This window comes from Nipponia nippon, unplaced genomic scaffold, assembly GCF_047370975.1.
Source record: "Nipponia nippon isolate SJK-2023a ecotype South Korea unplaced genomic scaffold, ASM4737097v1 scaffold_6, whole genome shotgun sequence".
Taxonomy (NCBI): Eukaryota; Metazoa; Chordata; class Aves; order Pelecaniformes; family Threskiornithidae; genus Nipponia; species Nipponia nippon.
In genome coordinates, this window is record NW_028262380.1 from 68,149,072 (window position 1) to 68,174,371 (window position 25,300).

General features: G+C 39.2%; 1 protein-coding gene across 2 annotated transcripts; it reads right to left on the bottom strand.

The window, feature by feature from the left end:
• Positions 1 to 1,800: 1,800 nt before the first annotated feature.
• On the bottom strand, positions 1,801 to 14,341 carry MMAA (metabolism of cobalamin associated A). 2 transcript variants are annotated; one of them, XM_087735969.1, is made up of 8 exons: positions 14,113 to 14,341; positions 13,055 to 13,529; positions 12,315 to 12,437; positions 10,713 to 10,883; positions 10,308 to 10,393; positions 9,556 to 9,705; positions 7,730 to 8,009; positions 1,801 to 4,384 (listed from the first exon to the last, which is right to left on the bottom strand). In XM_087735969.1, exons 2-8 carry the CDS (start codon positions 13,473 to 13,475, stop codon positions 4,329 to 4,331), a joined length of 1,287 nt encoding a protein of 428 aa, XP_087592095.1. In that variant the 5' UTR covers positions 13,476 to 13,529; positions 14,113 to 14,341; the 3' UTR covers positions 1,801 to 4,328. The 2 variants fall into 2 exon arrangements, with proteins under 2 accessions (XP_087592095.1, XP_009467042.1); XM_009468767.2 differs by lacking the exon at positions 1,801 to 4,384 and having other exon boundaries at positions 7,654 to 8,009; positions 14,113 to 14,340.
• Positions 14,342 to 25,300: the final 10,959 nt, after the last annotated feature.

The following is a 25,300-nucleotide window of genomic DNA, read 5'->3' on the forward strand; positions in this document are numbered from 1 at the left end:
CATGTCTCCAGAGCAATGTTTTCTAAGATGAAAGAGTTGGCAGTGGACCAAACAAGATTATTTTAATTATTCCAGTTTCCCTCTGAAATTTCCTGTTTCATTGCATATGAAATTTACTACCCCAAAAATGGAAAACTGACTCACCTAATGGGACAAAACTCAGGCAGGCTGTATTCTAGGACCCCTATTTAATCACACTTAGGCACGTGCTCAAATGCTGTCCTTTCCTGATGTCAGGGTATGGAGAAACAGTAGCATTTCTACTATGAGCAAGCGCACAGCAAGGAATTGTGTGCGGTGGGAACGGGTGTGTGGAGCAGTGTCTGCAGCTAAACTGAAAGCCACGTGCATCCTGCAAGACATGAAACTGGGACTTCGCTAGTCAACGCGTCGTAATGCGGAACAACTGATTAATCTTGGTAATGAAATAAAACATTCAGTGGCTTATAGTTGTGCTAGTGCTGTACAGTGGGCATGGTCCGCTCAGTTGTTGCAGATGTGGAAATGACAGCACTAAAGAGTCCCACAGTAAAGACACTTTTTTGCTTATAAGAGAACGCCGCATTCTAATGGATAGCTAAAAGGAAAGGTGAAAGATAACAATATTTTAATTATCTCAAGTTTGAAACATTAATTTTCAAATCTACTCAGGTTCTATTGCCACTGCACACAGAAGGAACCAGTCAGGTATTCTGCATCGCACCACTTATAAACAACAAAAAAGTTTTTTGCTTTCACTGGAAGTGTTTTTAAAAGCTTATTGATTTTGCCCTAAGTTCCCTCCTTCTCCTGTAAACCAGAAGCTAGGAATGTGACTTCAGCTACTAGTTTTGAATTCTGAATCCTAGAGATATCAAGTATTAGCAGCTATTGCTCACCGCAGACAGACAAATTGTATTCTCAGCTCAAAAAAAAAGAAATCCTGTGAACAAAATTTGCTCTGTTCAGCAAGCAAGGGCATAGAAAGTCATTCCTTTTAGTCTCAGACAGCAGTCAGGATTTCCAGGTAGATTGCTTGGGTTAAGATTTGTGCAATTAAAAAAAAAAATAGCAATATTTGCAAAGTAATTCACAGTCCAGTTTGCTGTTTATTTTACTTGATTGAGCTCTGCCAGATACAATACACTTGCCACGCTTTTGACACGACACATCGGACAGAAACCAGTTTCTTGTGTGGCTGCCTTTTCTGGAATGAGTATCTGATCTCAATTGTGCGATTACAGCAACATTAGTCCTCTCCATGAATTCTGTAAGACTAGGATAGCTGAACAGCAGAGTTTCTCTTTGAACTTCAGAAGAGAAGGGACACCAGAGCGTAACAGGCTTGTGAAACACATGCCGACCTTTTAATACGTTGACTCGTACTGCTGTTAACAGCTATCAATGAATCCTGAAGTGTGGATAGAGGGGAGAAGTCAGTAGTGGAGGTGAAGGCGGGGGGGAAGGAGAAAACCAGCAGACTGACAAGGCATTATTGTCCACATAACGTCCACAAGCTTAGAGATGTCTCAGGATCATAACATTTTTGGCAGAAAAAGTATACAAATACTTAGCTGTTTCTTGCTTAGATCTAGAAGACAAACATCTGAGGAACAGTAAAAGGTCCTAGTCTAAGTTTCTGACATCATAAGGCACATTAATTGTTGCAGTTTGTGATGTCACTAAAGATCCTTTGTCCAGTTAGACTAACAAGCTACAGTTTAGAAGTAAGGTGAAACAAGCAACTTACTCTTTGCGTTTATTTTACAGGCTTTGCCAGATTTGATCAGATAAAAAAAAAGGGGGGGGGGGGGGAATTGTCTATATCTACATTCACTGCAGATCCCTAATAATTTTCAAACACATTCAATAACCCTTCTAGTTCAGTTTATGAAATCCTTCCTAAGAGATGTAAAACCAGGAATTTCTTAGCACCCTAATTTCCCCTTTCCTCTTTGAATTATTTTGCCTACTCCAAAATACTGGGAAAGCTTCTCTAAATAACAATAATCCTTACTGTGATGGCTGAAGTCTGTTTCTCCTGCCATGAGAGGAAGGTCTGACATCACAGCCTGGGAACCAGCTCAGCTCCTTTTCCCCATAAGCAGCAGGATACATCTTAGCACAGTTGGCTTGTCTCTAAACTTCCCATCCTCCACACCTTCCTAGGATGGTGCCTCTTTTCTTCTAAGGCTTGATGAAAGACGACTAAAGGGCAAAGGTAACGAAGGGGTCAAGAAGAGACAGTTTGCCACAGATGCTGCTAACAGACACTGAACAACAGTTTTGCACGACTTCAGAAATCCTTGTCTTCTGCTGGTGAGCTCTGTCCAAGCCTGGGTTCACCAAGGTTACAGGAAAAGAAAAGGTTGTACTTTTGTTGATCAGCGGTGCTAAGCAACAAGTCATAAAGACTAACATTACTCTTGTCTTCCACTGGTTGCAATTAGAAAACAACAAACAGGATCTTCGTGTCATAGATTCAGGGCTGAGAGAAACCTTCTAGCAGTGTGACTTTGTAATGCTACGAGCCACACAGTCAATGAGAGTATCTTCTCATTATACGGACATCACACATCCCCAGCCACCGCAGTCTGCCACAGTGCAGGACCGCTCAGTCATCTGAAGTTATAATAGTCTTTAGGTTATAATAGGTTATGATCTTTAGGTTATAATAGTCACTTTCAATAGAAGAAACAAAGCAAAAATATTGTTAATTCCTGATTAACTTTATGAATATTTGAGTAATTTAAAAAGGTGTATAACTAAACTAAAGCTTTTTTACACTACTCTACCAGTGAAAGAGATCTAAACATAAGAGAAAATGAAGACACAGTAACTAACATACAGCAGGAACTCACTTTGCCATAGTATTTTAAGGAAAAACATAGGAATCTCATCATGCATTCTGAAAAGTGAAGCTTTTGACTTTTGTTATAAGTGAACAATTATTTACTCAAACTACAAGGACTTCTAGCTTTTCCCCACTTAGAGCACAATTACAAACAAACCCACCTAGTTCCAAAGGACAAGTGTCTGCATTAGACTAGCTCCCCGCAACATACAAATCCAAAAGACAGAAAAGGGAATTAAATTTATCATCTTTGTAAACCTCACACAGCAAACACTGTGGATCACATCAGTTTCTGCAGCTTGCCAGTGAATTGTCCAAGATAATTCTTATGCTCCCATGGGAGGAAAAAAAAGAGAAAAATAGACATTGTTCTTGCTGCTCCATGATGTACCTTCTCCATAGAGTACCAGGAACGTTAGCTCCTCTTTTCCTTGTTTGTTCACCAGTTGAACCACACCTTGGTATGGCAGCAGGGAACAGAATACGTCTGTCATACTTCTGTTATAAATATGTACTGTAATTGCTTGTGAGTTTTTAATTTTAAAAATTTTGTTCTCAGTCCACAGATTTTGTTAATGTTCTAACATGGGGTGAGTAGGTTATTTTTAAATAAACTGTAAGGAATATGACCATGGAGTATCTGAACTAGTTTTTGGAAGAGAAACCCTGTTGCTAGTCAACCCGTGCACTGTTGATTGTCCAAATCGTAAGTTCCAGGGGAACACACTTATTTTTCTTTAAATACATGTTTTATCAACTTCTGTTCAATCATTCTTCAAATGAGATCTGTTTCAGAATAGTCCAGCAGGAATAGTTAGAGAAGCACTAAGCTCTGTAAAAATGTTTCTCATTTTAACTCATGGATAATGTTACTTCTTGACTGTGCATCCAAGGGGGGAGCAATAGAGCACTCCGAGTAAGGAAAAGTAAAGGGGAAATAAGTATGTTTACAGCAGTACAGAGCAAGTCAGTAATTGAATCTTGCCATGTTACTTTAAGAAAGAAAACTTTAGGAAAGGAACTGCATAAGGTTAAAAAAAAAAAAGTTCATTTGCATTCTTTAGCTTTGCTCAACCTCCATCCTCAAAAATCTCAACACCCACAAATAGACAGCCAACACACTGCAGATTTCACAAATGAAGAAACAATATATGCAAGGAGAACATAAAGACTGAATAAGCATGCGTAACAGGAAGTAATGCATTTACAAAAGGTGAGGGCAGATTAGATATCAAGGAAAAGTTTTCTATTACTTAAAGCAGGACATTACAACAGAGCGGTAGTCAAGAAGGGGTCACTGGGTCCTGTCACGGGAAACAGAGAGATTAGATATGAAAGGAGTAAGTCACACTAAGAGCATGAACTTGCTAAGAGCATTTTTTCAACCTGAAGTAACATGGCTGTAAATATACATGGGGCCGAGAGTAAAGACTACTGAACTGTAACCCTTATACTCCACTGACCTGTTTCAGAGTCCTGGGTAAATCACTTGATCTCACCACACTTGTTTTTCCAGCTGTGAAACACCAGCAACATCTATTACACAGGGACCTGGGGAAAAGTTTCACACTTACATACAACTGCAAGACTTCATGGGACACAAGCCTGTGTATCTGAAGAGTTCACTCCTTACCTCCCATACCAATTTGTGTAACAGTTTATCATACCTCTAGCTACAAGCTTAATCTTACTATTATTTTCTCATAAAGTTACACTGCTTTCTCATACTGTTCTGCAGTAGCTGTGGCTTTAAATGTTAACGTGAGAGCAACTTAACAACTCTAGAAACTCTAGGATATGTCAACACCCTACTCAACAGATTTGTTTACTATCTTTTTTCAGAAGCCTGTTTACTTGAATGGCAATGTTTTAATGCATTTTACCCCACTTAAGCCCACAGAGCTAGAAATGATGAGCTGGAAATGCTCTTCCCTATCTTGGAAAATACTGAATTGTTTACTAAATTGTAGCCTACCAGCTAAAACTATGCAGTCCTTCTGAAAACAATGCATTTCCCCAGCCCGTGAGGACATAAACAAAACTGCACAATTAACTGAACAGCAGCTGACTCCAAAACATGTCACAGCAAAATTTTACAAGCTATAAACCAAACAATTTGATTCTCACATGTGAGGCTCAGTTCATAGTTTGCACAGCACAGCTTTTCAGTTTGGTAGGGGAATCACTGAAAAACAAAGAAGGGACCCTTATCTATCGTGCCATTTCCGAAGACCCTTTTTAGTGTAAGGGTATTTCTCTGTCTACTGAAGCATAAGGCACAAATGAACGCATAAAGAAAGCAAATCTAATCATCATTCAATGCTCTACTTTAAGAAGAAAATGCAGTTGAATCAGAACTTGCTTAATCCATTGTACTCTCTTCTGCTAAAAGTTCATTAGTAAATTAACAGTATTTTAAAAGAAGCAACAAAATGAGAAAATAACGATGGCCCATGGCTGAAGTGGATGGAGAGATCTGTGTCCAGAAAACATCCTGAAGTGGTAAAACATATTCTGCTTGAGCAGCTGTCATTTAAACAAAGCTGCAGGTTCGATTTTACTTGCTTGACAGCTCACATAAAACAGACAACGAAAACAGCAGCCCCTGACAAAAGAAAAAGTAATGACAATATTAAGGGTTTGATCTAACAGATAAGCACAAATGAGGTACCCTTAAAAACTGTCACCTGAAACAAACGGACTATCAAAAAGTTGACAACTCACCAGTTAAAATGCTGTTGCTCTCATTAATTCCTTTTCCACCTGACTGTCACTTCTACTAGGTACCATCATAATATAGTTAATTTTTAAAGCTGAAAGGATAGAAGACATTGCTTTTGGTTTGGGGCACTTTCTGTCATATTCAGTGGAGACTTTTTAAATAGAAAAGAAACTGTAAGTGCTACATTTCTTTCACAACAACTCAGCACAGTCCTAACAAAGTCGCTGTGCTTCTGCCACCCCCTAACATTCCTTCAGCTACTTCTACGTAACTGGTTGCAGCAATCCCAAATTACTCATTCGGGATGCAAAGTTTAAGAAATAGTAATAAGGGATCCCAGAGCACTGAAGTTCTGACAATTTATGTGGTGGAAACCAGCTACACTGGTGCAAAATTTCTTAGCAAAGAAATGCCTCAGCTCTACGTCCCACAAACCACCACAATGCTCTTTGTTAATATTTCACTGCACATATACATGGGGATCATTGCTTTTAATTACAAAGTGTTTTTCCTTTGCCTTGCAGTTTGCCTTTTACTTTCTGGTCGTGCTTCATATTTTGAGAGTAAAAATACAGGGACAATTATACAGACACCATCATACAATGGGAAAAATACCTGAAATGCTAGCACTGAGGATGGAGGTTTCTTCTGCATTGTTTAATTTGTGCCACTTTGACAAACCAAAGGACACAAAACCCTCACCATTTTCAACAATCATTTATCTTCTCTGATAGCATTATACCTATGCAGGAATCAAAATTCTGAAGCAGGAAAAAGTAAACTTAGTTGGGAACACACTATAACAATTGGGATGAGGGGAAGGAAGAGAAGAGAAAAAAAATCACTCCAGGAAAAAAGCAAAGAAAAAAAGAAAGAGGATCTAAGTAAACCAATTCATTGCTACCCTGGAATTATCTCCAAAATTCAGACTTAGGTTGCCAGAACTCAAATGCTGTGCGAAACACATACTTCTTAGGAAGCCAAACAGGTGAAACTGAGCTAGAATAAAAATTAAAGACACCATACCTTTTATGTACGTGTCCAGAAAATCAAGACTATAAAAAAATCACTTCCAATTTTTTTTTAAAATCAATTCATATAAGCAACATTAAACTCACAAGATCTCTTGCTATTTTACTGGTTTTCTGTCAGGTCTCCAAAAATCAGCGCTTTTCCACTTTACCCTTCATGTTTAGTAGGTACCAGAAGAGCTCTACTTTCTAGATCATGGCTTAGGAAAATGCTTCCTCCAGATTTGCTCTCAAGGGAGGAGAAAAAAAAAAAAAAAAAAAAAAAAAAAAAGAGTACTTTTGATTATAAGCAGTCATGTCTTCTACAAGAGAGGGGAAAAAAAACCCAAACGGGCATTTTATTTGAACCCAAAAAACTTAAGTCAGATCAGAAAACCTCAAACCGTTACTATTAGAAATCAATTATTCTAGTATAAAGACATTTTCTATTAAAACATCATGGATGACATTTGTTCCATTCGATGTCTGCATTTAAAAAAAGTCTAACTAAACTTTGCTGTTGTATTAAAACATCTATTTAGAAACTAGGGCAGTTGAAATTCCCTTGTCCTAGTCTATAGTGTATAATAACTAACTATAGCTTCTAAACAGGGACCGAACACCACTATATTCTATTTATATGCATACAATTTATTTAAACTAAGAACTGTGGTCAGGTGCTGCCAGGTGGTCCGATGACCTTGATGTCACTCAAGGTGAGGAAAGAAAAAGCAATCCATACTGGCAACAGCTGATACCATATTAGAATGGAAAGCGGCAGTGTCAACTGCTCTAACATGGTCCCATAATTGGAATAAAACTGCACCACCGCAAGCCTTTCTCTTCCACCCTCCCAAAACCCGTCACATTTTGACACAGGCACGCATTTTTGGCCAACAGATCTATGGTGTGTACAAACAGAAGACACAGAAATGTACTTTTTTCCAATATAGTCTGTAGTAATCTCTGAGCGAGTGTTTGGATTTGTCGTGATCTTCACATATACAGAATCCTACGGTGTATTTTTGCAGAGTACTGGATAGGTATTCTATTGATGTCTGCTGCAGTAAAACATTTGAACCCACACATAGAAAAACTGTATTTAATGTTCATGTTTACATAAAGCACTTAACAAGAACAGAATAGAATCTAATACTTAGAGACCATCTTTGAATGCTTTCAGTAGCAAGTCAGCTGCCAGCCCAGGAGACAAGACACCACTAAGAACTTTTTCTTCCAGAAGTGGAATCTTATCCTTGACTGCCAAGTGACTCCGGAAATGTTCCAACATATTTTCTTGGATGAGATTCCACATCCACACTTTCTGCTGTTTCCGTCGTTTGGCAATCAACTCACCACTTGTGAGCATGAGGTCACGAAATTCTGTCATTTTATCCCACATATCTGAGATACCTTCTCCAGTTTTGGCAGAGATGCGCATTACCTGTTGGATTCAGAAGAATTTTTAAAGCCAAGTAACTACTGGACTTGAGGGTTCAATTACTGCATCAGGTAGATTGCATGAAAATTAAGAAATACGAAAGGCAAGCTTACTTCAATACACTCACTTCATGAAGCTCTAAACAGTTTTGCACTGCCTACTTTTTTTTTTGTTGTTTGAAAAAAGATCTCAAAAACTGGGATTCTACCAACTATAACTGGACCCTGAGATCCATAGTATTTGGGATAAACAGGCCTTGTCCAACTGCCTGTATAATGAGTGAAAATCATTTTTAATGAGTCGCTTAGCTAAAAGGCACAGCGTTGCCATTTTACTTAAATGTAGAGTTAATTACATATTCTGGCAGATGTACTCTGGTAGCTACTGTCTTAGACTTAAAATATTCCAGAAAGGAGGTATTTTGACTATTTTTTGCATTTGCTTTCCATACTAGGAATTCATTTTGCCAAAAATATTTCAGGCATCCAACATGATCTTTGAAATGGAACTTTTTTTTTTTTTTTTTAAAAAGTCTCTCTCTTTCCCCCGTCTAATGGATAGGATACAGCCCTACACATCAGTATTTTCTTTCTTCCAGTTGTCAGACACTGCCATCACTGAAAGAGAGACACATTTCTGATAACCTGTTTAATTCACTGGTCTCAAACAGTTCTTTTGGGTCACGTTTATCAGATGTGACCTCTCACCAGATCTAGAAACAAAAATTACAATACAATGGCTAAGCCTCAAGCAGCCCAGCTCATTTAAACTTAATTCAATGGGTCAATTTTAATACCAGGGTAGAGCAAACCTCCTTTATATATACACATCTATAAATAAAGGGAGTGACAGTGTGTGCGTGTGTGCTTATTTTACATACACATACTAAAAATTAGGACTGAATCTTTTCCTTAATAATTTATTTATTTAACCTTTTAATAGATGGAATACTGCATTAAAACTAAACACCCACAGGATGAGAATTCCAATAATCTAGAAATTGCATACACAAGTAGATGAGATTCTTGCCCAAGAACTTTTATTATGTCAGAAATTAAAAAAAAAGTAAAGCAGTAAAGAAAACACCTGAACAAGTGAAAGAACTAAGATAATCATAGGCTTCAGAGTTATACAAGAGGGAGAAATAGCTTATGGGACATTTTAAGATATGCATGGTTTACAAAAAGCAAGACAAGTTTGTACCGCTACTGATGTTAGTAATAGGTCTGTAGTGCTGAGACTGTAGCTCAGGACAGAAATCATGGGGAGCAGGATTGGCTTTGCACAGTGTTTCATGTGTCACACCTTGAGATCAGACATGAAACAAACAGCAGCAATGAACTCTCTAGCACAGTGTAAAGCTAAACAACTGAACTGAAATTTTTATAAAAGAGCCTAAGGAGACTAGTATAGCTAGATGAGATGGTAACAATCCTAACTCATTCAGCACATTTTCAGGTGGGGCGGAGGGAAGATGACGCCAAAAAACCCAAACAAAACAAAAAAACCACCCACCCACCCACCCCAAACCACAGTGAAGCAGACAAACCTTTGGTCTCCAAACCTTTGAACGTTTGCGAAGCAGCTTCATAGCACTAACGTATTCAGCTTGTATTCTCCGTGCAGGCACAACTAAATCACCATCAGCTTTATTTATAGCAACTAGATCTGCCATCTCAATTATACCCCGTTTGATACCCTAAATGGAACATGAAGGGAAATCATAAATACCCAGGACTGTAACATGCTCATTTATCACAAAAAGCAGGTCAAAATGCTTTGTTAGTTTCTGGTGGCTCTTACTTTTTTTGTGCATGCATGTGTGTGTATGTTCTAGTCATGCAAGGGTAGTACCAATGCCCTCTGGCATTACTAGTTATTACTCTACTTTGACATGAGAAAACTAAATATAGATATCAGAGTTTACATAATAACCTATTTCATGTGTAGGGACTTAAGTTTAACCAAAACATGAACAAGTTTGCAAACCTATTTAGATTGATTTCTATCTTCTTATAATACAAAGTTGCTCCCCAAAATCATATATAACTGGTAAATAGGCCAAAGTAAGTCACAGAATACAAAAATTTTACAACCTAATACGTCCAAAACTGGGGGGCGATATCAAATCCTAACTGTGCAATAAATTGATAAGACACTGAAAAGACTTCAACAGTAGCAGTATAATTTACAAAACACTACAGATATGGACTTTCTGCACAGACAGATACATCATCTTGGATTTAAGTTTCTCTTTCTAGTCCTAGACACCACCACTTAATAAGAGAAACTGAAAAATACCTGTAATTCATCTCCACCTGCAGGTGGTAGCAGCAATATAAACATATCAACCATATCAGCCACAGCAAATTCTGACTGTCCCACACCTAAAAAATTAAATCCAGAGTTCACCATTTATTGCAAACTTTCAGTCACATTCATGACAGTAATTATGACAGATTCCAGTATTGCACCATGAACAAATCCCACTAACAAACAAAAACAACACAAAACGCAACAGTTTTTACAAAACAGTGTTTTTTACAAAACATACTAGACTAGGAAATTGACAGAATGGGTATTCATTTTCAACCAGTAACCTTGTATGAGAGCATAAGCAAAATCAAGGATGAAAGTACACAGTAAGTAACACTCCTTATTTAGATATCATAACAGGATAATTAAAAGAAAACCCTAAGCACATACCTACTGTTTCCACCAGAACAACATCGTAGCCTCCTCCTTCACACAGCAGAATGGCTTCGTTTGTGGTCCTTGTTACACCTCCCAGTGTCCCTCTGGTTGGAGACGGTCGGATGTATGCATTCATGTCTCTTGACAACTCAGTCATCCGTGTTTTATCACCCAATAGAGAACCTTTAATGTTTAATGATAAATTATTTCAAAAGCGCAAAACAGCCAAACTTCCCCCTCTCCTCCCGCCAATAAATGAGTGAGAAAAGACAGATCTCTTGGATGAAGTCAGTCAAACAGGAATATCCTAATAATAGTTACTCAAGACTTTTCTAAGGACTAGGAAGTTACTGCCTGGGCTTTCTGCCTATCAGAAGCTGGAAAGGCCTGATAAGCAGACCTTACTGCTACCAAATAGGAAGAATTTGTTCTAGGTCAGAATGAATTCTGCAATTCCTGAATGGCTTTTTGAGGCCTATACACAGCAGGCCACAGAATTAAATCTTTGCCGTTTCTGTCCAAAGTGACAAACTTCTGCCTTATGATTCTAATACTCGTTGAGGGTAGATTTTTTGTTTTGTTTTTAAGAAGGCTGACATGCACCCCTGCCTGCCTTGTACTCATACAAACTTTAAATAGGATTCAGTGAAATCTACATGCACGATGCACACTCCAAAAGATGACAGATGCTCAATTCTTTTAACTGATGCAGTCTTGCTATCATATTTTGCTATTCTATTGATGTGTCTTGAACGTATGCATTCAAGAATATAGTCTTTCTTAGCGCCAGGTCATTGCAACGCTGAAGTTGTTGGTTCTCCCCCCCGCTTTTACATAGTTACACATTGCAACATCGTCTCTGACAGTGTAGCAGCTGGAAAAAGGAATGATGTTCCCTGGCAGCTGCCCATTAGAAAAAGATCAAAATCAAGGTTCTATTATTTGTGTCAGAGATACCATTAATCAAGCATAGTCAGCCTATAATTTCCCTACAGTTTTTGATTTGAGAGTGACAGATTACAGCCACAAAACTTTGAAGAACTTCAAATTTAGGAAAAAAAAAAAATCATGCTACAGGACAGACAAATGGTCTGCATCAGGAGATCTTGAAACCAGTATAGTCAACAGAAATCCAAAAAGTCCTATTGAAAAGAACTAATGAAGGTTCTAAAATCCAACCTAATCGACATGCTTGGATTGCAGCATCCTCTAAATAGTTTTAAATTAGCATGTGCTTCCTCCCCAGTGATCAGCATTACCACTGTTGAAATTTAAGCAGAAACGAACACACTTCTACTCCTTCATTCACAGGGAAATAAATAAATGAATGAATACAAGTAGAGAGAGAAAACCGTGGCTATCTGAAGTTTCAAACAAAAAAGTTGTAAAGCAACATTCAAACACTGGAAAAGAGGAAACCTGACAAAATTAGGACACTGATACATATTTCCCAATTTCATATCATATGGGGAAAAAATAAGTACTTAATACAACATTTATTTTTAATATTTTACTTTCATAGGCCCCCAAATTTTCCTCCATTTGGCCCAAAAAGATACTCCTACAGCTAACAAGGTATTAGAAACTTGACTCAAACGTCTAATTCACACTCACCACCACTTGTACTAGAAGAAGGGTCTACAGCCAACACAGACACTTTGTATTTTCTTTCTGTAAGCATTTTCCCAAAGCATTCTATGAAAGTTGATTTCCCAGCACCAGGAGGACCAGACAACCCTAAATAATCACGTTGGGAAGACAAAAACCATTTTGTTAATCAAATAAATAATACATCACACAAGCACCGTCAACATCTAAGTTGATAACAATTCATACTTTAGCGCAATATCACAACGAAGGCAAATTAAAGCTACGCCACAACTGATATACCCAACTAAGCACTTGTAATTGACTTGAAATACGCTACCTTGGTTCACCCAACACAGCAGCACTCACTTTACCACCCCTCCTCCTACCCATACCAACCTAACATTGGGTTTATTCAGCCTTATTTACTCTCCTCCAAATAAATTTATCTACTGACCTATACTTCAAAACTTCAAAAACTTCATACCCTAGATCTGTATTTTTTGGGTTTACTAGCTATTTATAAAAGACACATTCTAAAAGCAAAAGCCTTACCTTGAAGAGCTGTTATTTCAGAATGTTATTTACATGTCAAAGCATGCAAACTAAGACTAGCTTGTTAACCTCCACCAAATATTGGTTACAAACCACAAGAAACCAATGATTCAAGACTACAGACCATGATGCTTAAAGAACAACAGTGATAATAAAAGGTGAGGACTGTAATTCCATCAAAGCAACTACTGGATGGACATAAAAGGACTAACCCACTCTAAAGGCAAGTGGCTTTCCTTGATTTAACTTTTCTTGTTCCCTGTGGTAGGATAATACCTTCTGAAGTAGCACCTGGGCTATTTTCTTCTTCCTACTCTGAGTTGATTCTACGAGTGTAATGGCTTCTGCTAAACAGGCTCTATGACCCTGGATTAGTCCATTGTAAAGTCTGTCTACGAGTCTTTGTTCTCTGTCAGAAAGTCCCTCTATTTGCTGGTCAGGGGCCACTTGTTGACACAGCTCTCTCCTCAAACTGTTTGATGAACACATCCACGTTGTACGATAGCGGTGCACTGGCGTAAGAGATTCAATGCACAGCAAATCTGCTCTAGAAGCAAAGTGAAAGTTTGTGAAGTAAGTTCTTCTAGACAAATAACAACAACGGAGTCTCAGCAGCAAAGAGGGGATCTTCATCTTGTTTGGAATTAAAAGTACCAAAGGTTATCAGTTCACTTGTTTGCAGAAGCCCTAAAGAGAAAGAAAAACATTTTTACTTCCTTCAGAGCACTTGTAAGACCTCAAATGAAACCTATGTACACAGGCAACCATCAGCTTTTATTTTATTCACACCTACTGTTTTAACCAAAAAAAGATAGTTCCCTCTTCCCGTTGGAATAAACGAGAACAAAAAGCAGCTATGGAAATTTCAATAGCATAGCATCTCTTTATTATCATACTTAATAAATGAAAACAGTATTTTTATAAATAAGCAGATAAATAAAAAGCACTTTTAAATAAGACAGCCTCTAAAAACACACACAGTACCCTAAAAATCCATGAACAAACCAACCCTTATGCTTACTGAAATTGCCGTATACTCTATTTTCACGGCTGCAGGGTTTTTTTAAACAATTATTCAGGATGAGCTTTTTGCACCTTATTTCCGGGGGGAGGGGGAAGTGGTCAAGACACAAGAACGTTTAGAAATCAACTCGAGCAGTTGAAACCTCCCAGAGGACCGACACAACGCAGCAGCAGGCACAACCGCCGCGCTCTCTGGGCCTGCTCTGACCCACCTCACCACCGCTAAAAGCCTAAAAGATCGACCTACGCAGAGCTCCTCCGAGGGTCCGGCAGGCCGCTCCTTTCCGAAGCCTCTGGGAGAGGCTCACCCGGCTGCCACGACGCGCTCCGGGGGGACAGGGCGGCCTCGGGAGGGTGCACACCCACACCGCTCCCCGCTACCGCGACCCCGGACAGCCCCGACCCCGACACCGGCCCCGCCTCGGGGAAGTGACGCCCTCACGCTGAGCCGGAACCCGTCCGGCCGCCGGGCGAGTGGCCCACCCCGCCGGAGGCCCGGCGCTGAGGCAGCGCCGCGCATGCGCCCTCACCCCCCGCTGGCGGGGGACCGCTGCGGCCGTTAACCGCTGCTTCGTTCGAGGCGGGCCGGCGAGGGAAAGGGGCAAGGACCCCTTCGGGCTCGATGAGAGCCACCGCCATCCTCCTTGCCTTTCGCCAGGCATCCCGCCCTTCCTCGGCCAGTTCTCGTTGTTGTACCGAGGCAGAATTTCAGCAGCCGACTGACATAAACTGCACCTGCAGAGAGGGACACCCGCCTTGGGCAAGGCCCAACATCCACCACCCCACAGACACACCCTGAACAGGTCCTTCCACATCAAACTCGGTTGAAACTTCATCATTGTCTCAAAAAGTGACCCCAAACCCTAATACAACATCCTGGTGATCTCAGAAACCAACTACTGAAGCCAGTCAGTGCAAAAATAAACTTTCCCTGAAGTACTGTTAAAGGTGAATGAAATACACTATAGGTACACAACAGCGGCAACCAAATCTCATTTCAAGTCCTCCCTTCGGAGACACGCTCAAGACTAATTTCTGGTCCTTTCATGAGTACACAAACTTCCATGTTGATGTAATAACAGTTTCTTAGCCCTGTCCTTATAAGGATGGATGTTGCAAATCATCATTTCTCTCCAGGTCTGAAATCTTAAAAATGTCCAGTTAGAATTTGTGCACAACAATTTACCATTCCCTGATTTCATTTCAGATACTAGGAAGGAAGAAGAAATGCTTAAATCCCCAAAATGTGTTCATTAAATTGTATTTCTTTTCAGTCTTCATTTTGCTAAGTTAAACAAACCTGATTTTTAAAATTTCACCTCATGGAACGTTGATTTGCTGTGTTGTTGGTGGTGTTTGGTTTTTTGTTTTTTTTTTTTTTTTTAATTGTTATTATTTCTCTAGTCATCTTACCATCCGTTTTATGCACCTCTTGTTAAAGTACATGCATTTATTTCCAATAAACAGAAACGCACACCATGCGCTGGCCGGGCTGTTACTAGTGCCTTACAACGATACTAGAACGCATTAGGCTTGTTCACAGTCCTATCAGATTGGCAACGCAACTGATGGACTGTATAAAATAACAGAGTTTTGTTCTTAACTGCTGAATGCACGATTTAATCTCATTCCTATTATTCCGGTCCACAAGATTATCATACACAGAGAACTGAGCAATCCACTATTCCGCGTTGAGAAAACATGCAATTTTGTGTCCCTATCAGCATGTGATGAAACCCCAGCAGAAATAGCCTTGCGTAGTCTTTCTGTTTAACCAGACCTTTATTCATCTGAGTTAGCATGTATCACTATCATCTCTTCCTTAAACAAGTTTTCTAAGGCGCTCTGTTTCAAGTGCTGTCCTTAAACGGAGGTAGCACCCCCCCACTATTATTTTAATAACAGCGGCAACAACAAAAAAGCCATTCTGCTATGGTTTCATCACAGATCATTGATCCTGCATTTCATTCCACTTTGTGTGCTTTCATCTTGAATACTTTTGTCGTTGACCTTGTTGCAAGAACTAGATGAATGGGTACACTAAATTGCACGTTTTGTCAACGCTATAGAGGAGAGGGGATTGTTCAGTTCTCTGCCTATGATAATCTGGTAGACTGGAATAATAGGAATGAGATTAAATTGTGCATTCAGCAGTTAAGAACAAAACTTATGCTATTTTATACAGTTCATCAGTTTCACTGCCGATCTGATACAACCCTGAACAAGTGTGTATGTGTTTTAGAGTACTCTTCCTACAAGAACCGTTTCAAGACCTGGCACACTGGTAAGGTGTAGAAATCCAAATTGTTCAAGTCACCTCTTTTTTTCCCCTTCCCCCTCAACTCTGTTATTCAACAAGTTTGCTTTTCTCCAGAGAATACAGTCCCCGAATGTCAGAGATGACAAGAAGACTTCCTATTGCACTGTCAATTATGTACGCCCCTTCTTTCAATGTTCTGGAATAGAGGTTACACAGGTCTCCTAGAACTGTGAGCTCTTCTACCATCTCTGATTTTATGTTACTCTAACCTCATCCAAAATAGGCAAAATAGTTCCTTAGAAGCTGAACCATATCTAGAGTCTCCTTAATCTACATTCTGTCATATGCTCTGTTTCACCTATGGTCTTTTAACATATGTGACCAAACATGTATTTTTTTGGTCTTTATTACATACAGCCCAATTAATTTTGGTCAGACTCACTGTTTTTGTGCTTTCTGATCTCCAATATACGGAGTTCTCTTGGCTCATGTGTTCCTTTACTCAGTCATTATCAATTCAATTAACATCCTAGCTGAGGTATTCAGGAGGGTACTTCAGTAGCTTTCCACATCAGCCTCTTTGTTTTTCCTTTTATTTTTTTATTTTTTAATTTTTTTCAAATCTAAGTCATCTTTCTTTTTGTGTTCTCTCTGCTTCTTTTCCCAAGGGGTGTCAGAAGAATAAAAAAGGTCCATCCCATAGTTTTTCCATCACAGTCTGCAGACTTGTCCAAGATTTAAGGAAAATGATCTGTTTTAACCTCCTTGCTGCAAATCTACCGCAGATGTTAAAGAAAACGGTACTGCTGGTTACTCATGAAATGGCAGGCTTCCTTCCGAGCCAATACTAAATCAAACATCCTGTAAAGTGTTATAAAGTATTGTGCCATGGAGTAAGGGTGTGGGGAGGCACAAATCTTCAGACAAAATGTGCAACTGAATCCCAGTCATTATACAATAACAGAAAAAGAGCCTTCTGTAACTTCTCACAGGAGAAACAGTATTGCCATTAGCATCTTTGCCAAATTCCACCATGCAAATTTACATTCCGTCTAACTGGCTTCCCCTTGCAGTTTTATTTGGATTCGTTCGTTCTTCCTTTCTCTGGCAGCACTCTGATTTCCCTGCTCTGTTCACCTCCTCTGTAAGAAGTCCTGAAGAAATCTTTCTGCTCATTATCATCACAACGATATTTAATACGTTCATAGATATAGCTATTAGCAATGCACTGCAAAGGCAAATACAAAGCTAACAATCTCTATGATCTAAATTAAATTACAACAGGACAAATAATTGATGAAATTAAATAAACAGCATCAGCTTGAAACCCACCAGCTTTTCCCTGAACATATAAAGATGTACTTCTGTTAGGAACTCTCTATTGGTCCATCCCTCTGTATGTTAAAAGGTCTGTAATGCCTACAGTTGCTACTGGTTATGGTTACAGAATTATGAAATTCGCATCACTTACAAGAAGAAATTACGATTTCTTGGAGATGAGATTTTATTTCATCAGTTCTTTCTCCCCCTGCGGGGCTGGGAAGGGTTTTTTAAGAAGACTCTGCCATGCTCCCAAACCCCTTTCTCCACTATGCCTCATTGCAAAATGAACTTCTCATTCAGGAATACAAATTCAGTGGCAATTCCTACGCTGACTACGCACATTGCACTTGCAGCGTAGCACCTCGTTGTCTTCACTCTCTCTCTTCCTCTGACATGTCTCCATTCTGCATGTCATAGTCCACCCTGCTCACTTGCAAATGCATGTTCTTGGCTAGTATGATTGCAACTAGACTAGTGGTTTTATTGCTGTTACAAGCAGTCCAAGAAAAAACCCCAAGATATTCCTTAAACTACATTAGAAATTTTGGTGGACATAACACAGATCGAAGTTCAGCATCCAAACTCCATCCTGCGAACACTACCTGCCTCTCCCCTGGTCCCCAGGAACCAGCATCGCAGCACTTCCCCTTTTGTGGCCATGAACCAGACCCATTGCCTTCCAATGCATGGGAGAAATGAAGAGTCTCCTCCATTGCAACCTACAACAGCTGACAGGAGCAACAAACAGGTGTCCATTTGTGGTGAGGGTTAAATCCTACCTGTGTATCAGGTTTAGCCAAGTTACAGAATAACTACAGTCCCCGCCACAGTACAAACTGAAACTATAGTGGCAACTGAATGACCACTTATCCTTTATTTTAGAGGACAGCCCTCAAATCATTTCAGTTCTAACACAAGCAGAGAAGACTGAACCAATCTCCTCCTTGCAGCACACCACTACGGAAGGTAACTGCCGATTACAACCTGATTTTCAGTAAAGAGCACTAGCCTTTTAAGAAGAACAGTCTCAGCACTTTAGACAAAATATTCCTTCTGCCTCATCTTAAAAGATAATTGGGCACCTGACATAAAAACAATAGGAAGCATATTCACAGCTGAAAGTTTGCCTGTTTAAATGCAATATGAGCCCAGGCCTCGGGTTTTGCATTCTTGACTCAGGCAAGGAAACAGCACAAAAGCAGCAAATGTCCCCAAAGGCTCATTAACAACTACACACACGTATTTGCTGTTTACGGGCATTGGAAGGTTTTACTACAAAGGCCAGGACAGAGCAGCAAGTCAGCTCTCTGGCTAGGTCTGGAGACAAAAGCCTTACCACGGCTTTCCAGGTTCAGCAACCTACAAAGAGGGGACAACGCCAACAGCTGGGCAGATTCACTGTACTCAGGCTGGTGAGGAGCCGTACGGTCGTCAGAGCTGTTACAGCTGCCTAAGGAAGCTGGAAAAAGAAATTTGCTCTTTGAGCTTTGGCTGAGACCTACAAGAGAGTATCTGAAGAAAGAAGAGGAAAAATTCATCTTCAACAACTATGGTTTATATTTGTGTAACATTTTTGTGAACAAGGGAGCTGAAGTTTCCTCACAAAATCTTATAGCAGTGACTTCAACATTTTCTTGTTGGTATGAACTGAGCTATGATTGCACATTAGTGAGAAATGATATCAGCCGTTACAGGAAAGTTTTTCTGCTGCTTATGCACAAGTTTTTTAATTATTCATGATGAACTGCCTCATATAAAATGACATATAAAGGGGACAGATAAAAAAATATTTTCTTATAGAAGCAACTATCTTTTCTGTAAATGTTCACATTTCTTAGAAAATAAAAATAAAATTACTATGTGGGCAAAACCCCCCAAACATTATTCATATAGACTGGTTGTAAAAGCAAGTTAAATAGTATTTTCCAAGACCGATTCGTTGTTAAAATCATAAACCTGGAAGAGCAAGTCACTTGCCAGTAAAATATTAATTTTTTTCTTGCAATTAAGAAACTATTTAAAAGCTTGGCTTAAAGAGTATGTTTTTCTCCATAGCCACCAATGACTCATGATATCAAAATATTTCTCATGTAGTTCATTATGGCACAGCTGAAAAGGAAATCATTAATTGCCTCCTCCTGATTATTTTCAATACAGCAGTGAAACCATAGCAAGTATATTAGTAAACATACTAAGTATAATACAATCTGATGCTTGACTTTGACAAGGCACCCTTGTTCCCACCTACTTTTTGCTTAAGGAAAGGCTTGATCAGCTGCAATTTCTAAGTTCTGTAGGTACTGACAAAGACAGGAGCAAAGGACTGGCACTTTCAAGTGGTAGGAAATTAGCACAATCTTATACACCAAAAAGCGAATACCTTAGTTCACAAGGTGAAGCATACATTACGGCAAGGAATGAATGATGAACGAGTAACTTGGTTTACGACTTGAACATTAAGTGTAAAGACATAATCTTTCATGCATTCAAGTGTTTTTCCCTGCATCTCCAACAGCATTGGTGCTCAGAGGTCTCTGTCCCAACATCCCTACGCTGAGTGCTTCACAAGCAGGCGAAAACCACAATTGGTGGAAGTGAGATAGTGGGTAGAATTGTCCATAGGAACATAACATTGCAGCAAAACGTATCAAGACACATTTTTGGTTCCAGGATGACACTTACGGCCAAGATGAAGAGGAAGACCAAGCCCATGATAAATCTGATAATCGGGATTCAAGACTGAGATATAGGAAAACCTAAGTGTTTCCAATTCGGACCAAACCCACGGTATGAAGAGGGAAGCCTGTTTCCTACAGTCCACCTAAGTGTCTTAAACATGAGGCTATCATTTATCAAGCAGGAAATTTTTGTTTCTCTGGTATGCATGTATGTGCATGCGTGTTGTGTTTGCATGCTTACTCTCCACAAAAGCAAGACTTTGGTCTTCTTGTAACGCAAAATTGTTTAGTGATTTAAATGTCCCATTTTTCCAGGCAGTTGTAGCAGAGGGGAGTGAAAAGGACAAAGAGGAAAGATTCTGCCACGATTCAATGTTATATGATCAACCCATCCAGAAACGTAGTAATACAACATTGTAAAAGGCTGGCAAACTAACTTAAAAAGGGGCTGTTAAAAAGCATGCTGGATCATATTGTGCGTTGTTGCTTTATACCACAAAATAAACACCTTTATGCTAGTACACCCACATTTACAAAGCTTATGCTAATGCTACAAAATATTGTGCCATAGAATTAAAATTAATGAAGAATCTTTCAATAAGACAAAAAGGCAAGCAAAAAAAACCCCGAACTCCAAACAAAAAAAAGTTACAATCATAACTGATGCAGCTGCGTGGGGAAAATTAGCATACAGAATATGAAAAGCAGTAAAATATTTGTTTCTAGCACCAGATAATAGGGGCCTAGAAGGGACATTAGGAATCTTTCTGTCCAGAAGTTGGTATTTTTATCTAATTGCTTTCCAAATTAGGCCCATGTTTAGAAAAGAATTCATGTTCCAACAGCAACCCCATTTCGACACATCATTGTATTATGTTGCAAGAAGCAAAGATGTTCCACCAGCACTTCTCCGCCCCCCCCCCCCCCCCAGTGGCAGTTAAGCATTAATTTGTTCTCTGAAAACTAGTGTTTATCTTTAGCACATTGAAATAAAATTGAGAAATAATGCATGTGACTCTTGCCTTCAGGCTCACTTACTTCTTTTGGCCAGAAGGGGAAGCTAGCGCTATGTATTTTTGTCACACAGCTGGTATGTATTCTGAACACTGAGGAATTCAGTATTACTTCATCATCACAGTCATAAATCTACCCTGTTCATCCATGGCAGACTTAACCTGAGGAACTTAAACACATTGAACATTTATTCAGAGTGAATTCAGTAGGCTTCAGAATGTAAAACATAAAAGTCACACCTCTGCCAGCATGAATTCCATCTCAGTTTTGTTTTGCAGAGTTACTCACAGGCTAGCAGCAAGTGGTTGTAACCCTCTTTAGGAGTCCTCTACAGTGAGTTTCTGACTTTCCTGCAGAATTTTGCTGTTGCCCTCTCTATGGTCGTTGCAGTAAGTCAGGGATCTCCATATAACATAGGGCTTACGTAGGAATGTCATCTTATTTCCCACCTAAACCAGAAACAAAATACAAAGCATAAATTTTTAACCAGTAGTTCTGTTTCTGTGTGAAGACACCTAATTCAGAGTATCAGTGTGGGGAACAAACTGAAAACTTCATATGAAAGGCATGAAGAGTTGCCTTGTTGCATAAATCGGTGTTCAAGGACTTCATGTTTTATTGTTGAGAATGAAGAAATCTGCAGTATTCACCTCAGATGACTTGCGGTCACCACCTTCGTCCTTTTCAGACCAGATTCAACTGTATTTATTTGATCTTTTGCAATTTTAGTAGAGAAGGAGACAGACTGAATGACTGAGTTTTTTCTTTCTGATCAACTATTCTATTTCAGCTTCTCAGCATTAAACAAACGGCTCTTTATTTGATTAAAGCTAATCTACCAGCCGTGTTAGATGGCCTTTCTCACAGTGCTGTGGAAACACACACCAGCAGTCAGATGTCAAAAGCTTCTTTCCAAATTTTCTAGTTTTGTATCTATCTACGTGTCCCCAGTCTGGCCTAGACTCAGACTTTCTGCCCATTTCTGCTAGCAGCCATACCAACTTCCAGGAGCGCTCCAACTCTCTGCTCAGCTGGAGGCAGACTATTCAAATTGTCAATGGGTAAAATATTAAAAAATGAACAGAGGAACACCCAAATACAAGGTTGCGTTACATATATATATGTGTGTGGCGCGCGCGCGTGTGCGCACACCCACACACACCATTCCTTGTCCTCGTTTGCTGCTTGTTCCAGAAGAATATATTCCTAGTGCTATTTCCTTCTCATGTAACAAGACTGATACTAGAACATGATGAACAGATGCTGAGTACTTCGATGAAGATGTCAGCCACCAATAGTGGAGGTCTGACAGAAGGCCTTACATGCCCATTAGATCTTAAAAATGACCTAAAATTATGAGATAAGTAAAAATTGATAGTGTTGCATTAGAAGTATTTGAGAAGGCCTCCCTTGTTGAAGTGCCTCTTCCCCACCGCCATCCCTTTCTGCTTCTGACTTTTTGTACCTACTTATTCTAAAAAAGACAGACTGAGTAGAGACTCAAAGGATTAGAACAGCAGAGTTACTTAGGGAATTAGAAGTTTTTCGAAAAGAAGGGATCTTGATTTTGTCTTTAAAAAAGCTTCCCATATTTTATACTACACGCTGGGCTATAAAGATCTTTTTGTTAAAGAGCAACATCTTTAACCAAAAAAAACCCCCACCAAACCCAAACAAACAAACAAGAAATCAGAGCTCCAGTCAGAGCTCTCATCTCTTAAGCCACATTTCAGAATCACACGTCAGTGACATTTCACCTCTTCTGTGCTACTGTTCAAGTGAAGGAAAAGTAAGCAGTCAGTCAAATCCTCACTTACTTTAGCTGGTGTTCTGGTAAAGCAGCATTTCATGAGTTAAAGCCTCACGATCCGTACATCTAATTGTGGAAAGCATAAAAATTCTGTTGTCATCTCCTCAGAGTGAATCCATTCTTATAACTAAGCCTATGACAAGAATAAAATGGCATCAACATTCTGTTTTAATGACACCGCTTGTATCATTTCCAATTACAAAAGTAACATTTCTCCGAAGTCATTAGCACCCTGCCATTATAGCTGTCACTGCTTCTCCAGTCTTGCTGCTCTGAGAGCAAAGACTCTGGGTAGGTTCCTGTTAGGAATACTGATAAGCCTCAGGAGAAGCTCTTTTCCAGATGGTCTCATATGAGGCATTCATACTCCAGCCGTTCCCAATGAAGGTTAAATGCTATTAGCAGAACACGCTCTCCAGTGGGAAGTGAGGTTTGTCACTAGGATAGCTGTGCAAAGCACTGAATTTTTCAGTTGTAACTCATCTTCACTTTAAACTACATAGGCATATGGAACAAGAAGTGGGGAAAAAATATTTTTGCCTGTTTTATATTAAATCAGTATGCCTCAATAGGCATGAAAATATGCTCAAATGACAAAGGGATCCTCAACACCAGCATCTCTGACAGAATTCAGTTCTTAAATGTTCAGACCAAGCCCTAAACACTCAGTCACAGCACAGAGCAGGAAAGCATCCAAGAGAGCATCAAGGACACCTGTGCTGTTCCCAATATGCATTTTTCTAACCTGTCATTGACAATCTCCAATGACCAATTCTCCAAAACCTACCCAGATAACTTGTTACCGTGTTCTACTGTCTTTACTGATAGGAATTTCTCCCCTCTGCCCCAGTATTAAACTAAATTTTATTCTCTGCAATTTAAGCCTGCTATTTCTTGTCCTGTTCCCAATGAAGCAGAGAAAAGGGATTGAACTCTTCCTCCTCAGAGTAGCTTTCTATGCATGTTTCAAGACCTCCAGGTTTGTTGCAAAAATGTGAGTACAAGCCAAACAGGTCAACTAGAACCGCTAAGGGTGCTCTTTCCTATCTAGCCCCTATATTCACACAGTTTTTTATTCTTGTTGCAGTGTCAGATATCACATTTATCCCTATTAAATAGCAAACTATTTTTTCAGCTATAAATTACCCATCTCAGTACCTTGAGGGCTTTAGGAGTCAATGCGAGTAGAAGGAAAGCTGGCCGCCTTCGTTTCTTGCTTTTCTGGTCTTTGCTACAATTAATTAAAAAAAACGCAAAAAACCCAACCCAAACAAAACCCAAAAAGCCCTACAAAAAAAACCCCCACCAAACAAACAAGTGAACCCCAAAACTGACAAACCAACCACAAAGCTTTTCTCCCTTCTCCTCCTCTGCAAATTTCTACTTACTTTTAACATTAGAAATTGTCAATATTTTTTTCCTAGAAATCTATGCAGCATATGTTTTATCATCTTCAGATCAGTGAAGCTAGAGAAACCTGCAAAAGTTCACTAGTCAAAGTCCTTACTCCATAGGACAGGGACATTTCAGTAGTCTACGTAAAATTAACAGGGCAGACCACAAAGATAACTGCATGTTTAAACAGTTAAGTCTGGTTTGGTTTTGTTAACATAGTATTAAATGCCAAGACAGGTGGTAGAACAAGCTCCTTAACAAATATAAAATCCCCAATCTCTTCAGTTAAGGGCAGAGACAGAGGCCACTAACCAGAATCTTCAAAGACTTCCAACTAAACAAGTACAACCCTGATCTGATATTCTTTAGCAAGCAGAGCAGAACTATCTGGAGAGAAAAAAAGAAATTAAAAAAAAAAAAAAATCAAACCCTGTTTATATGTCACAAATCCATTCGTCTGATCTTTTCAGTTAATTTTAAATCATATTTATTTACTATTATATTTCAGAACAAAACTTTTAATAAATAACGACAGTAATTCAGTGAGTATAGTGAGCTCCGATAGGCAGTTTACTCACTTGGTTCTCCCACCATGTCCACATGGTGAGAATTAAGATTACTTAATGCAGTGTCTCAGAAGCTCAGGCAACAGGGCAGCATGTATTTTAGTGAAGGTTATTTCTGAAAAGTTTATGGTCGGCCTTTCTGGAACAAGACTACAAGTACAGACCTCATGCTAGTTATCTAACCACATATTTTCTTAATTCATGCATTCTAAATAACAAAGACCACATTTTAAAGTCTGACCTGTAAAAAAAAGCTCTTTTTATTCCTTGTGATCTATGAAAAAGGTGACAGCACATGCATTTTTTCCATTGAAATAAGAGAAAAAGAAAAAAAAAATCTTTTGCCTCTCTTCTTCACTTTAATGCAACTGTTGAAGGGGTCCTCCTTC

Bases quoted from the DNA above. Each gene is read 5' to 3' on its own strand.
- MMAA (XM_087735969.1), bottom strand. From the start codon at position 13,475: ATGAAGATCCCCTCTTTGCTGCTGAGACTCCGTTGTTGTTATTTGTCT. The intron at 10,884-12,314 runs GTGAGTGTGAAT...TAAACATTAAAG, and splicing joins TTCTTCTAGTACAAGTGGTG to GTTCTCTATTGGGTGATAAA. The intron at 10,394-10,712 runs GTATGTGCTTAG...TTAATTTTTTAG, and splicing joins TGTTCTGGTGGAAACAGTAG to GTGTGGGACAGTCAGAATTT.